This window comes from Apium graveolens, chromosome 1 (assembly GCF_009905375.1).
Source record: "Apium graveolens cultivar Ventura chromosome 1, ASM990537v1, whole genome shotgun sequence".
Taxonomy (NCBI): domain Eukaryota; kingdom Viridiplantae; phylum Streptophyta; class Magnoliopsida; order Apiales; family Apiaceae; genus Apium; species Apium graveolens.
The window spans coordinates 68,140,791-68,155,387 of record NC_133647.1 but is presented as its reverse complement, the minus strand read 5'-3'; the positions used below and the strand labels follow the sequence as shown (position 1 = coordinate 68,155,387).

The following is a 14,597-nucleotide window of genomic DNA, read 5'->3' as shown; positions in this document are numbered from 1 at the left end:
ATGAATGATAGACACGAGACACGGTCAATCACTTGTGCAAATCATTTACAGAAAATGAGAAAATCCGTGTAGAAACTCATTTAGTTGTAGCAGGTGGCAGCCATAAACATTAAAATACCTCCTCAATTCCTTTGTTATCGTCTTTGCCTAAACATACATAATTAGTATTCGAATTGAGTAAACAAATAATGGGAGAACAATATATGAAAGACAAGTTTGGAGGAACACAGCCTGTTTATACAGCCAGGTATATAATTCTAATAATATGTACAAACATAACATAGGTCAATCAGTACAACGATGAAATTAGCATATAGACATATCCGGGCCATCCTTTGGCACCAGATTTTATCAATACAATTCTGTCTTCCTCTCCTTCGGGGAAAGAAGTCAGGCAACACGAAGTAGCTATTACACAAGAGCTATCTTTACAAACTACAAACGCTCAAGTTCAAACACATGGGTGCCAATGATACACACATGCAAATACATCTAGATGATGAACTATGCTTGTGAGAATTACAACCAAAACATCTTTTGTAAGAGGAATCCCGTTGGAAAGCACGATCCAGGTGAAGCTAGGATCAACATCATAATTAGTATGAGAATGACAACTTAACAAACTTCAACTAGTTGAAAGAAAATCATGTCAAGCATTAGATCAAGCTTCTGAAGTACTGGTGCCTGTATTTAGTTGATCTATTGAACAGTCAGAACACACAAAGTTTTGTATCTCATCCATCACAGTGTAAAAGTGGTCATTGTTGGGCAACAAGTAAAACCCTATTGTTGCCTTGTCCAAATATAGAAGTTTAACCTTGTGGTCAGCCCTCTTAAGCCCTTCTGCATAAGCTAACTGCCAATCCTGAACAAGGTCCAAACCAGCCACGACGACAAGACTTTTTGGGAACTTTAAACCAACAGTGCTTGTAGCCTTAGGACCAAAAGGATTACATGCAGGATGATCCCTATCTTCACCTTCGGGAAGAAATGCTCTCCAGTACCAATCTCGGTCTCTAACAGTGACAAAATATTTCCCATCTAGTCGCTTCTCTGATTCAGTTCTCTCTTTTCCGCCGAACATTGGATTGAGTAATATATTTCCGATCACTTCAATTCCTGATTCTGCTGCTTTCAGAGCAACATTGTGAACAATATTACCACCGGAGCTATCACCAGCCAAGAATATATGAACTTTAGAGTCCCGACTTTGAAGCCATGTCTTGGAATGAACCCACCTAACTGCAGTCCAGCCATCATCATAGGCACAAGGGTAAGGGTCCTCGGGAGCACGTCGATAATTTACTGAGATCACAACAGCATTACAAAGGCCTACTAGACGTCGACATAGACTGTCATAGATAGCACTGTTTGAAGAGGAATGTGCAAAACTTCCACCATGGAAAAAGATTATGACAGGAACAATACTAGAGCTCAAGGGCTTCTCAAGATCACCAAACTTAGGTGCTTCCTCTGCAGCTTCTGCTGGTCGATAGATTCGGGTCAGCAGGCTCGTTGGACGGTCAATGACCATATCGAAAGAAAAAACACCATTCATAGGATTCAAATTAGACGGGACCTTCCTGTCAAGAAACTCAGCCAAGTGGCGGTTGAAAGTCCCATCAGGTCGGCGAAGAAGGTTGTATGCCAACTTGAAATTGGAGATGAGGATCCATGTATTGAGTGGAACCACCATCTATACACAAAGCACAGTTTATAACTGAAAACTTGTATAAACTCATGATGACCTGCACCTATAAATAGTAAAATTTACAATCTATTTTTACTAGCTAATGCCTACATGACTATATAACAGATATTCCGGAAGATCTAAAATGGAAAATGTTTAACTGCAAATTTGTGACTCAGTCTTCCCCGGAATAAGGAACAAACTGACTAACTTGAAACTTTATTTTTCTGTGTAGATGACTTCAAAGTTTAAAGTAGCTAGAACAAAAGAAAAAGAATGAGGAGCAATATAGCCCTAGACCTATATCAAAACCTGAAAGCTGCTGCTGTAAAAGCTTCTCGACACTAAAAATCTCCAAACCCTAAGCAAGATTAAAAGGATACAACTTTGTTGCCAATATAACTAAACACCTAATAGAATTGACTAGATATATTCATTTAATTACAAATGTAAGTTACATAGTTGCACTAGTCTTTTAAGTATGCGGCGAGGAGATTGAGAATTCGAACTCATAACAAGTGAGGGGAAATTCTATAAAAACTTCAAACTACACTTGTTCAATCTTAACTATCAACACTTATATGCAAACAACAATCAAAACCCCTAAAATCAACCTAAAAATCAAAACTTCAAATCAAGAACATCAAAACTTAAAAAACCCATATATGAAATCCAAATATAACAAAAAACCCACCAATCAAAAATCACAACAAAATCAAAAAATGACATACCTTAGACTCATTAACTTCATTAGTCCCTGACTCTGCCATTCTCTACTCCTTTCAACAAATATCCAACAAAATCTTGATAAAAATCTATATCACTTCCACAAAGATCACATTTCTAAGGACCAAAAAAGTACCCTTTCCATAATCTATATCTATATGTATATATAAAGATCTGGGGGGGGGGTTGTAAAGTGATCAAATATACTTGTTGTAATAGATATTGCACAATCTTAAGTGATGTCTTCTTCTTACACACAGTATTTAATGTACAGAGAGATATTAGATTAATGGGGTTGCGTGGCAAGAGCTGTACAAAGAGAAAGATGTGGTGGTGTAGGATAAGCTTTCCTTGTGCATGTTAGTGTACATGTGTAAAGTGTAGCTAATGTGCACGGTTATGTGAAGGCTAAGCAGGAGAGAGACGACAAAATGAGTTGCGAATAACAAACTGTTACAGTTACATGTGGGTCCTACTTTCTTAAAATTTTCTTACATGTCGGGTAGTCTTTCTTTCCGGTAACTTGTTACGGTACTCCTCCTCTTTTTTATTATATGAGATTTAATTTTTGTGTACACACTTTTAAATATTTTGACCGCATAGTTAGAATAATAAATTTTAATTTTTTCTTTCTGTAAATAAAAATATATAATTAAAACTTTAATTTCGAAAAAGAAAATTTTAAAAAATATTATTTTAAAGGATAAGCTAGTCAAGAGGTCTTCAACGGATTTCAGATAAAGTTTCAACGAATGCTATCAAAAAAACTTAAACAGACAACACTAATATAGTGTCAACGGATAACTTCTATGAAGTTTCAACGCATGATCAACAAAATAGCAGTTGATAGTGACTTGACAGAAGCTGATAGAGTCACATGAGTTGATAGTGCACAAAAGGAACGTGGCAGCCTGCTTACAGGTTTTAGAAGAAAATGAAGCATTTCCATTTCCATGCAAAACAAGCTTGTTCAAAGATGCTATATCTTTCTTGGATTGCATTGGACAGAGAAATGAAGAAACATGTGATTGGACCTAACTGATAGAAATATTATTCTTGTCTTATTGCACATATAAAATTGATTCATTATAAATCAAGTTTAGCGGGTATTTTTAAAAACAAGTAAGAACTCAAGAGTTTAGAAAGCTGTATCTTTATAAAATACTCTCAAGTTCAAGGTTGTAAGAAAATACTTGTCAGCGGCTGTGTGCAATTTGCATCATAGAGATTTTTTCAAATATATATCTCTGGTGGAAAGACAAATCCACCAGATAGTTTTTAAACATTGTGTTTATTTACTTTGTGTGAGTAGAGTACTTAAAAACTTCATTTGCATTCTTGATTATTTAAAAACACAGTTATATATTTTACAAAAAAAATTTCGGAAACAAAAAGAAACCAGAATTTCATTCAACCCCCCTTATAATTCTGTTATTTTATTGTTGGGAAATAACAATTGGTATATAAGCAAGCTCTTAACATACAAAGAGTTTAAAGTTCAAAACAATCAAACAACATGAGCAGGAAGGATGTTGGAGTGAAGATTTCAATTCTGGACAACGACAATTATCATCACTGGATGAAGATTGTAATAACTCGAATTTTTGAGACCCTGTAAATGTTGGAAAATATGGGTATAAGTCCCATATTGGTAAGTCATATTTTTGAGCATTATGACTAAAAGATGTGTGAGATATGATGATATTCTCTTAATAATGGAAATTATTATTTTCCATTAGAATTTGGCTCAAATATTATGGCATAAATTAATTTGATTTTGTTTCAGATTAATTAATATGGTGTATGTCTTGATATATTTAATCTGATTCTGTTTCAGATTATTTATAGAATAGAGTAGCTTGCAAGTATTACACCGATTCCATAATTAATGATATTTAATTATGGAAAAAAGTAGCGCACAAGTCTATCTACACCTATATAAACACCTTTAAGGCGTTAGGGTTAGACACACCAAAAAATATATTCGCCTTTAAACACAAAACTCTCTCTCTCTCTCTCTCTCTCTCTCTCTCTCGGTGATAGTTTCGTACCCATTCAAGCTCGCTGAAGGTGCTCGTTATCCGTAACACCGCCGCTACCTCGTTTTATCCTGGGAGGCTATCGACTCGCACATACGGTGAGAGGCGAAATAGCTTTAAGGAGACAGTTTCAACTTGACTCGAGGATCTCTCTTTTGTTTATATCTTTTCTTCCTCCGTTTGATTTCGTTTACTCACGCACACATTTGTTTGATTATATGTATTAATCGCAGATTGTATTCACAATCTTAAAGCTATTTCTTTTATATACATCTGTGACTGATACATCTGTATCTGCTTGTTTTGTTGAGGAACAGATCGATGGAGAACCAAACTGTGAACGATTCGATGAACATGACGGCTGATCCCAACGCACAGATCACTGGATCTGATGGGGTTCACCAGCAACCGATTAACCCTAACGCACGGATCGTACGATCTGATGGGGGTCAAACGCCTGTTGGACATGTGCCTTCGGGACATGTGCATGTGGGACACACTGTCATTGGACAGTTTAGTGTTCCTCTTGGACAAATATCGGCAGGATTCACTCCTCCGATCATACCTGCGGTGCCAACTAGTGTGCATACACCTGTAGTACAGACGCACGTACCATCTGTTCCACTTGTGGTGCCTGCTGCACCTGTTATGCAAACTGTGCCTGCTGCACATGCTGAAAAACCTGAGAAGTTCAACGGAACGAACTTCAAACGTTGGCAACAAAAGATGCACTTTTATCTGACCACGTTGCATATGGATCGCTTCCTTAAGGAAGAACCACCGTTGCTCACTACTGAGAGTAACATGCAGACTGTGTATGTTGCTGATGCTTGGAAGCACTCCGACTACATCTGTCGGAACTATGTGTTAAATTGTTTGTCTGACTCGTTGTATAACGTATACAGCGCTAAGCCAACAGCTAAGGTCTTATGGGAGTCACTTGACCATAAGTATAAAACCGAGGACGCTGAGGCAAAGAAGTGGATTGTTGGCCGCTTTTTTGATTATAAGATGGCAGACTCTAAGACTGTGGTTAGTCAGGTGCAGGAACTACAGGTGATCATTCATGACATTCATGCTGAGGGAATGGTCATAAGTGAGTCTTTCCAAGTTGTTGCTGTTATTGAAAAGCTTCCACCTGGATGGAAAGATTTCAAGAACTACCTTAAGCACAAGCGAAAGGAGATGTCTATGGAGGATCTTATTGTTAGACTTCGTATTGAAGAAGACAACAGAGGGTCCGAGAAGAAAGTTAATGTTGCCACTGAGAAGGCAAAAATGGTGGAGCATGCTCAAAGCTCCAAGCCCAAGAAGACTAATTCTAGTAAAGGGGCAAAGCTGGCACCCAAAGGAGGGATTTCGAAGTCGAAATTTCAGGGGAAGTGCTACAACTGTGATAAAGTTGGTCATAGGTCTTCTGACTGCAAGAAGCCCAACAAGAAGAAATAAGCAAACATGGTAGAGAATATCTCCAAGGATATGGGTGATATAGACCTCTGTGCTACGGTCTCTGAAGTGAACCTGGTCGGTTCTAATCGACGTGAATGGTGGATTGATACTGGTGCTACTAGGCATGTTTGCTCAGACAAGGCGATTTTCTCTAGCCTCAAAGCTTCTGAAGATGACCTCTGGGAAGAATCTGACTTTGAAGAATGTACTTTATGTGCCTGATATTCGCAAGAACCTTGTGTCTGGTTCTCTGTTGAGTAAGCATGGCTTTCGCATTGTAATAGAGTCAGATAAAGTAATTTTGTCTAAGAGTGGTATGTTTGTAGGCAAGGGTTATTTAACCGTTGGGCTTTTTAAGCTCAATGTAATGTCCGTTAAGGACGATAATGAAATGAAGAATTCTTCTGCTTACTTGCTTGAGTCTCCTAATTTATGGCATGCTAGATTAGGACATGTAAATTATGACACTTTACGATGTTTAAGTGCAAAAGAATACATACCTAAACTTACTATCGATTCAAAACATAAGTGTGAGACTTGTGTTGAGGCAAAATTAACGAGATCATCATTTAAACGTGTGGAAAGGAACACCAAGTGCTAGACCTAATACATAGCGACATATGTGATTTAAAATTCGCTCCAACAAGAGGAGGAAACAAGTATTTTATTACATTCATTGATGATTGTACAAAATACTGCTATGTATATTTGTTGAAAAGCAAAGACGAAGCTATAGATAAATTTAAAATCTATAAGGAAGAAGTTGAGACACAACAGACTGAGAAAATCAAAGCGATACGAAGTGATCGTGGAGGTGAATATGTTGAACCATTTGGAGAATTCTGTTCACAACATGGTATAATCCATGAGGTCACTGTACCATACTCCCCTCAGTCAAATGGTGTGGCTGAAAGGAAGAATCGCACTCTGAAAGAAATGATGAATGCGATGTTGTTAAGCTCTGGGCTTCCACAATCGATGTGGGGAGAAGCCATCTTAAGCGCAAATAATATTTTAAATATTACGATGCGCAAGAATAAGGATGTAAGTGCCTTATGAAATGTGAAGAAAAAGAAACCAAGTTACCAACACCTGAAAGTGTGGGGGTGCCTTGCAAAGGTACTGATCCCTACACCGAAGAAGGTGAAGATAGGTCCTAAGACTGTGGATTGTATCTTCATCGGATATCCTCCACATAGTACTGCATATCGGTTTCTTGTTCATGAATCCAAGATTCCTGATATTCAAAAGAATACCATTATGGAATCAAGGAATGCCTCATTCTTTGAGACGATGTTTCCCTGTAATCCAGGAAACCAACAACCTACGACGTCTAAACGATCTCATGAGTCTGTAGATGACGATAATGAGAGTGACGAAAGTGAAGACGAAAATGTGGGGGTAGTGAGAAGGAGCAAAAGACAACGAACGGAGAAATCCTATGGGTCTGATTTTATGACCTATTTGCTCGAAGAAGGTGACCCAAAAACCTATAAGGAGGCGGTTACCTCACCTGATGGACCTATATGGAAAGAGGCCATCAAGAATGAAGTTGATTCAATTATGCAAAATCATACTTGGGAATTAGTGGACTTGCCAACTGGTTGCAAACCATTAGGTAGCAAGTGGGTTTTCAAGAAGAAGTTGAAAACTGATGGCACTATTGATAAGTATAAGGCCAGACTTGTGATTAAAGGATACAAGCAACAAAAAGGCCTTGATTACTTTGATACATATTCTCCTGTAACGAGAATAACGTCCATAAGGATGATGTTTGCTATTGCTGTAATACGTAATCTAACTGTACATCAAATGGATGTGAAAACAGCCTTCCTAAATGGGGACATAGATGAGGAAATCTATATGGAACAACCCGAAGGGTTTGTTGTCCCAGGACAAGAAAGGAAAGTTTGTAGATTGGTGAAATCATTGTATAGTTTGAAACAAGCGCCTATGAAATGGCATGAAAAATTTGATGAGGTCGTGCTGGCCAATGGCTTCAAAATCAATGAATGTGATAGCTGTGCCTATTACAAGGATAACGAGAACAGTTATGTCAAGGAAAATGACAATGGCTATGTCATGATGACGCTATATGTAGATGATCTACTTATTGCCGGAAGCAATGATAAAGTGATCAAATCTACCAAGGACATGTTGAAATCAAGATTCGACATAAAAGACATGGGACTAGCAAATGTAATTCTGGGAATTCAAATTTCTAGAACATCAGAGGGTCTCGCATTAAGTCAACCACATTATGTTGACAAGATCCTTGAGAAGTTTCTTAAGGATGACTTCGAGAAAGCTAGGACACCTGTGGATATGACTTTGCACCTATCCAAGAACAAAGGTGTAGCTGTTTCCCAATTAGAATACTCGAGGATAATTGGTAGTCTGATGTACCTCATGAGTTGTACAAGACCAGACATTGCATACTCAATTAGCAAGTTGAGTAGGTTTACGAGTAATCCGGGAGCTGATCACTGAAAAGCGATCATAAGGGTACTATGGTACTTGAGGGGAACTCGAGACTATTGACTGCACTATGGTAGATACCCAGCAGTATTAGAAGGATATACTGACGCAAATTGGATATCTAGCAAGAAAGCACTTAAGTCTACGAGTGGCTATGTGTTTACATTAGCTGGAGCGGCAATATCATGGAAATCCTCAAAATAAACGGTGATAACTCATTCCACGATGGAAGCTGAGTTTGTGGCACTAGATAAATGCGCCGAAGAGGCTGAATATCTACGTCAGTTTCTGGAGGATATTCCAAGATGGCCAAAGCCTGTAACTGTAATAGGGATTCACTGTGATAGTCAATCCGCTATTGGCAGAGCACAGAGCACGATGTATAATAGAAAGTCTCGTCATATACGACGACGACACAGTTCCATTAGACAATTGATCTCAACCCGAATTATCACTGTTGACTATATACCGTCAAAAGATAATATCGCGTATCCACTAACCAAAGGGTTATCAAGAGAAGTGGTTGAGAAATGATCGAGAGGGATGGGCCTTAAGCCTATTGCTTAACGGCATCATGGTGGACACCCAACCATTGCTGACAGGAGATCCCAAGAACTTGGTTCAATGGGACAACTAAATCATGATGACCAAATCACTGTGGGGGTAACCCCTGGCCTGTTCCTATGATGAGGAAATAGTGAGACCCGTAAGGTACGAGGTTAAGCTTTGAGCTTTTAATGATCTTTGATGAATACATGGAGCTCAGGAGTGAACGCATGGAATTCAGTTGAGTAAACGCGGGTTACTCTATAAGATAAAGATCACCTATGTGGGAGAGAAGTGGGGCCGCTTCAAAGGAGAATTGCGAGGCATAATTCTTTAGAAACTTCTGCAGAACCAGGACGATGTTCTGTTAGGTCACACACACACACTGTAGAGGGGGTGAATACAGTGTATAGTACACTCAAATCGAACTTTAAGAACTTAAGTAACAGAAAACAAACTTTATTGAAACAATAAACTCTGTTACAGTATGGAACTGTTACCTCTCAGTGATGAATAAATATCACGAGAACTGCTAGGGTTACAATGAATAATCTTCTCTAATAATGATAACACTTATAGTGTAAACCCTATGTTTGTGTTTATATACTACACAGTTACAAGATAATCGCTAATTGATATGGAATATAATTCTGCTTCCTAAAATATATCAATCAGATATCTTTTCTTCCAAGTATTCCATTCTTCACGGAATTCCTTCTTCATGCATATCTCTTCTTATGTTTATCTCAATCTTCTTTCCTTTAATCAGCTACTGTCCTTATCTGATTATCCTTCAGCACTTAAGCTCTGATATCTATCTTCTGATGATTATCTCCGGATAACATACATACTGATATCCTTAAGTCCTGACTTCCAGTATAAGTACTGATCAACAGTTAAGTACTGATTTATCCTGTTCAGTAAGATCTGAAAGCTAAACATAAAACATATTAGCCATGACATTATCAAATATATCTAACAATCTCCCCCAACTTGTAAATTAACATAATATACAAGTTTAACAGATATTTGATGATGTCAAAAACATTAAGTACAAATGCATGAGAATTAGACTAGATAACTACAACTTACAGTCCTTAAAGTTTTTACCAATTTTAACTTCTGATAACAACTTCAGTCTGTATAAATATCAGAATTTAAGCAGTTGTAGATCTTCGACTTGGCTTCTTCATTTTCTGATCTCTCTGATGTCAGGAGTTGTTCTGAGATAGTTCTTCAATAAACATTTCTCAGCATATCTTAGTTCATCAATCATTCTCCTTTTAACATCTTTAAGTTCTGCAGTATCTTCACCAGTTTGAAAGATTGCAGCTCTGAGATCATTGATCTTTGCTTTTCTCAACTCCTGATCTAGTCTTATAACATAAGCTTTGTCAGACTCTAGATTGAATTCAAGTCCCTTAATACCAAGATACGTTCTGATCTGTGCAGTATTAGGCTTCATATCAACAATATCACCATTGTGATCTCTGTACTTTGGAACATATATGCTGTCAGACTTAACAGAATAAAGCCTTTTCTGTCTCTGAATCTGTTCTTTTAAGTAGTTTGCAGCAGTCCCTGTTATTCTGTCATCCACTTGAAGTAAGAAAAGTACATGCTCCAATTCTTCAAAATACTTCAATGGAATGGCATTTTGTCTTATATGATAACCCTACCATCTGTCATGAAATACAACATGATGTATTCTTTCAAGTAGGTATGGTAAACCATCTGTACAGATTCCAGTTGATTCAATCTCTCAGGAGTTGCTCCAATACCTGGTTCACTCAAGAAAGTTGGATCATTGGTAGTGTTGTGTACTCTTCTTTCATCAGCACTTCCCAATCCAGTTTTATCTCTAGCTTCCTTTCCAGTAACTACTCTTGCTTCAAAACCACTTGCAGTAGTCTTCAAAGATTGAGTCTGTTTTGCTTTAGTGAATCCTGGTAGGAGTGTCTTTGATCTATTTTCTGATATCAAGTTAACTTGAGCTCTGTCAGAGGTTACTTGCTTCTTTTAAATATCAGAACTTACAATTTCTTGACTCTGAACAACTTGAGCCATGTCAGAGGTTGTTTTAAGAACTTTTCTTGAAGTCAGAGCAAGATCATCTTTTTTATCAGCAATTTCTTCTTCCTCAGGAGGTACATAAACCTTGATAGGTTCACCAACCTTTTCTTTACCCTTGGATCTTGGATCTATCTATGGTTGTGATCTAACCAATGTTGCTTCAGTATGTGTCCTTTCTTTGATCACAATGCCTTTAAGTTTTGGAAGTGACTTTTTACCAGAAGCTTCAGATTTAGATGTGACTTTCTCTGATTTAAGTCTGGCTTCTTCTTCCTTTAAACTTTCCAAGTCCATTCCTGGATTTTCTTGAAGAAATAACTGTCTTGACATTTCTTCATCAAGATCTAGAAGTTCATCAGAACTTATCCTTTTACCAGCAGCAGAACTTATTCTTTTCCCAGTATCAGAACTTGTCCTGTGACTAGCTTGTCTTGATGTAAACCTTCTACCTTGACTATGACCGCTACCCATTCCAGAGTATCCTTGATCATCATTTCCATCATCCTTTCCTTGCAGTGTCTTGTTAGTGTTGCATTTGGACTTAATTACCTTCTCCCCCTTTTTGGCATCAGCAGGTAGTAAAAGAGAGATAAGTAATTCCACTGAGGATTGGATTTCAGTAAGTTGAGATTGCTGAGAAGCTTGATTTGTCAGAATGTCATCAATCTAAGCTTGTTGTTTCTCTTGAGTTTTCTCAATATAAGCAATCCTGTCAATGGTAGGTTGAAAGAACTTTTTCTTATCAATTTTCCAAACTTGTTCTTGTTTGATAAAGTTCTCCTGAATCTTGTGTAGCTCTGCATGAGTAGTTGAATGAAGACCTTGTAGATGTTTAGTACTCAATGCAGTGACTCTAAGCTGGGTTTTAAAATCATCAGAATTTAACATTTCATCAGCTTTAGTCAAGTGCTCAGCAAGATGTAATGCATTTGGAACACATGAAACTGAGTTCCATTCCTTAGTCCACTCCTGACCTGCAGGAGTTTCACTCCAAGAGACTGGTGCTGGTGCAGCCCCAGTAACAAACTTCTCTACCAGTTCAGACTTAGGAAGAGTCTGTTGAGGAGTATGTCCTGAAGGACCTGCTTCATCAGTATCTACAGTTGGAGCAGCTTCACCAGTATCTACAGTTGGAGCAGCTTCACCAGTATCTCCAGCATTTGCAGCATCAGAACTTAAAGAATCAGTATCTTTTGATAAGACAACAGTGTGAGTAGCAATGGAGGCTTCAGCATCCTCTAATTGCTGATCTGATACTAAGTTCTGATCAACAGCCAAATCCTAATGCTCACCTAAAGTCTGATCATCGGCATCTTGATGCAAAGAAGGTGTTGTTGATAACTCTGGAGTTTGAACAGCATCAGTAACAGGTGTTGTGAAAGGATTATTTGTTGTTGGAGCTTCTAAGAAAAGTATTTTAGGCACAACCAGGTTCTGAATATCAATTTCAGCACTTGTGCCTGGATCAACAAGAGACACAGATGGTGAGTTAGCCTTGTCAGATACAGCTTCCAGAGATGGAGTTGATGGAGAAGAAGTGACTGGAGCAAAATCCTTGTCTTGTGAGATCAAAGATTCCTGATCCCCTTCCTTAGCTGCTTCCTCTTCATCATCTGAAACTGGCCTTTGTGCCCTCTGTTTCTTGTACTTCCTTGTTGATGTGGATTCCTTGGGAGTTTCCGGAACTATCATTCGTCTAAGCCTCTTGAGAAGCCTAGAACCCCCAATTTCAGAATCCTTCTGAGAAACCTCTTTCTCAGCTTCAGTTACAACAGGTTCTCTAGCAGGAACCGGTTCCTCAGAATCAGAGTCATCTCTCAAGGCAATCCTCCTTCTCTTTTGAGGTATTTGAGGAACATTCTTTGTCCTCTTTGGCTTGGAAGATGAAGGCTTCACAGTAGGTGCTGAAGATGAAGGTTGAGCAGTCTGTGAAGTGGAGAGATAGGATTTGAGATATGTTCTGAGGGTAGGTTGAGTAGAATGAGTGGTAGGTGCTGAGGATGATGGTTTTTGGGTGTTTGTGGTTGGTTGGAAATCAAAGTAAACAGATCTATAAGTATCAGGATCAGCATTTACTAGGATCTGTTTTATAGACTGAGGAATCTGTAATGGTCTAACCACTTTTTTCTTAGTATCAGCATTTACCAGATCATTAAAATATCATTTTGCAACTCTAAAAGGTGGGGTTGGGGAACTGACTAATTGAGGTTCATCAGTATAAAAAGTATATAGAAGTTGACAGAATCTAGCAAAATAGACAATATTTCTATTCTCTGTCATCCTATCCCCAATAAAGCCAATTATTCCAGTTGCAAAATCAAAATGAGTTTGATGAATAATAGCATACCCTATGTGCTGACTCAGAATTGGGATAGCATCAAAATTCGAACATTTGTTCCCAAAAGCTTTGGTGATGCAGTCAAAGAAGAAACTCCATTCTCTTCTGATATTAGCCCTTTTTAACTGCCCAAGCTTTGCCAAACTCTTTTCATATCCCAAATCAGCCATTAACTCCTGAAGTGCTGATTCCTCTGGAGTTGAAAAAGTACAATTTTCTGGGAGATGTAGAGCTTTACGTATTGTACCAGGAGTGACTACATAAGATGAATCACCCACTTCAAAAACAATACTGGGAGTGCCATGTTTACCACCATCATCAAAGTGCCCAGTCTGCCAAAACGTCAGAACTTGTTGACTCGAAAAGACTTCAGGCTGTGTTAATGCGTACCCAATCTCACTGTGTGCAAGAAGATCTTGCACAAAATGCAATTCAGATGGAGCTTCAGCATGATCAAGAATTGTAGCATAGTTGTTTGGAACAAACTTAGCTCCATCAATGATTAAATCCTTTGGTGCCATGTGAAAAAATATTGAGATTCAAGTATGCCTGTTAGGTGTTTGAGATAATGTCTGTATGAAAAACCAACGTGAGAAAGAAGAAGAAAGAGAGTAAAAGAAAGGAGAGAGATAAAATATAAAGAAAATAAAAGATTAAAGAAATCTTCTCTCTGTTGTACTTATACTCTGAACAAAAATGTTACCGTTGGACACCTGTCAGACATGCAGTAATAACGGACAGTTACTGGGCTCGAGAAAACAGGAATCATTACTTACCCAGTTGCCTAGTTTCAAGGAAAAATCATTCTATTTATAAAGAGAAACAGTTTTGATTCAAAATTTAAACCGTTAGCACTGATGGAATTATTTTTCACTGCATTATTGAAATTCTGAAAATACATCACATGAAAATGACCAAGATAAATTAGATATATAAGTGCTGAAAATGATTCAGAACTTAATATAAAACAAAAGTTATATGGTCATCAGAATATCAATCAGGATTTATCAACACAAGATAAAATAACTCAGAGACAAAATCTTGAAGTAAAAATAACTTTCATTAATATATCAAGACAATACATTTATGAAATGGAAATTACATTAATACTTATACAAGATTTTCCCTAAGCTTCTAATCCTAACATCAACAGCCTTAGTCCTAGCTAAGAAGCCTGACAAAGCTGATGATGAAGAAAAACAGGAAGAAGACGAGATTAAGTCATCTTCTTCTTCCTACTCTCGACAAACAGAATGGC

The 14,597-nt window shown here is 37.8% G+C and overlaps 1 protein-coding gene across 2 annotated transcripts; it reads right to left on the bottom strand.

The window, feature by feature from the left end:
- Positions 1 to 215: 215 nt before the first annotated feature.
- On the bottom strand, positions 216 to 2,786 carry LOC141664163 (gibberellin receptor GID1C-like). Of its 2 annotated transcripts, none has more exons than XM_074470064.1 (2): positions 2,422 to 2,786; positions 216 to 1,754 (listed from the first exon to the last, which is right to left on the bottom strand). In XM_074470064.1, the coding sequence occupies exon 2, from the start codon at positions 1,694 to 1,696 to the stop codon at positions 662 to 664; it is 1,035 nt and encodes a 344-aa protein (XP_074326165.1). In that variant the 5' UTR covers positions 1,697 to 1,754; positions 2,422 to 2,786; the 3' UTR covers positions 216 to 661. The 2 variants fall into 2 exon arrangements, with proteins under 2 accessions (XP_074326165.1, XP_074326158.1); XM_074470057.1 differs by having other exon boundaries at positions 216 to 1,696; positions 2,422 to 2,784.
- Between the last annotated feature and the right edge of the window lie 11,811 nt (positions 2,787 to 14,597).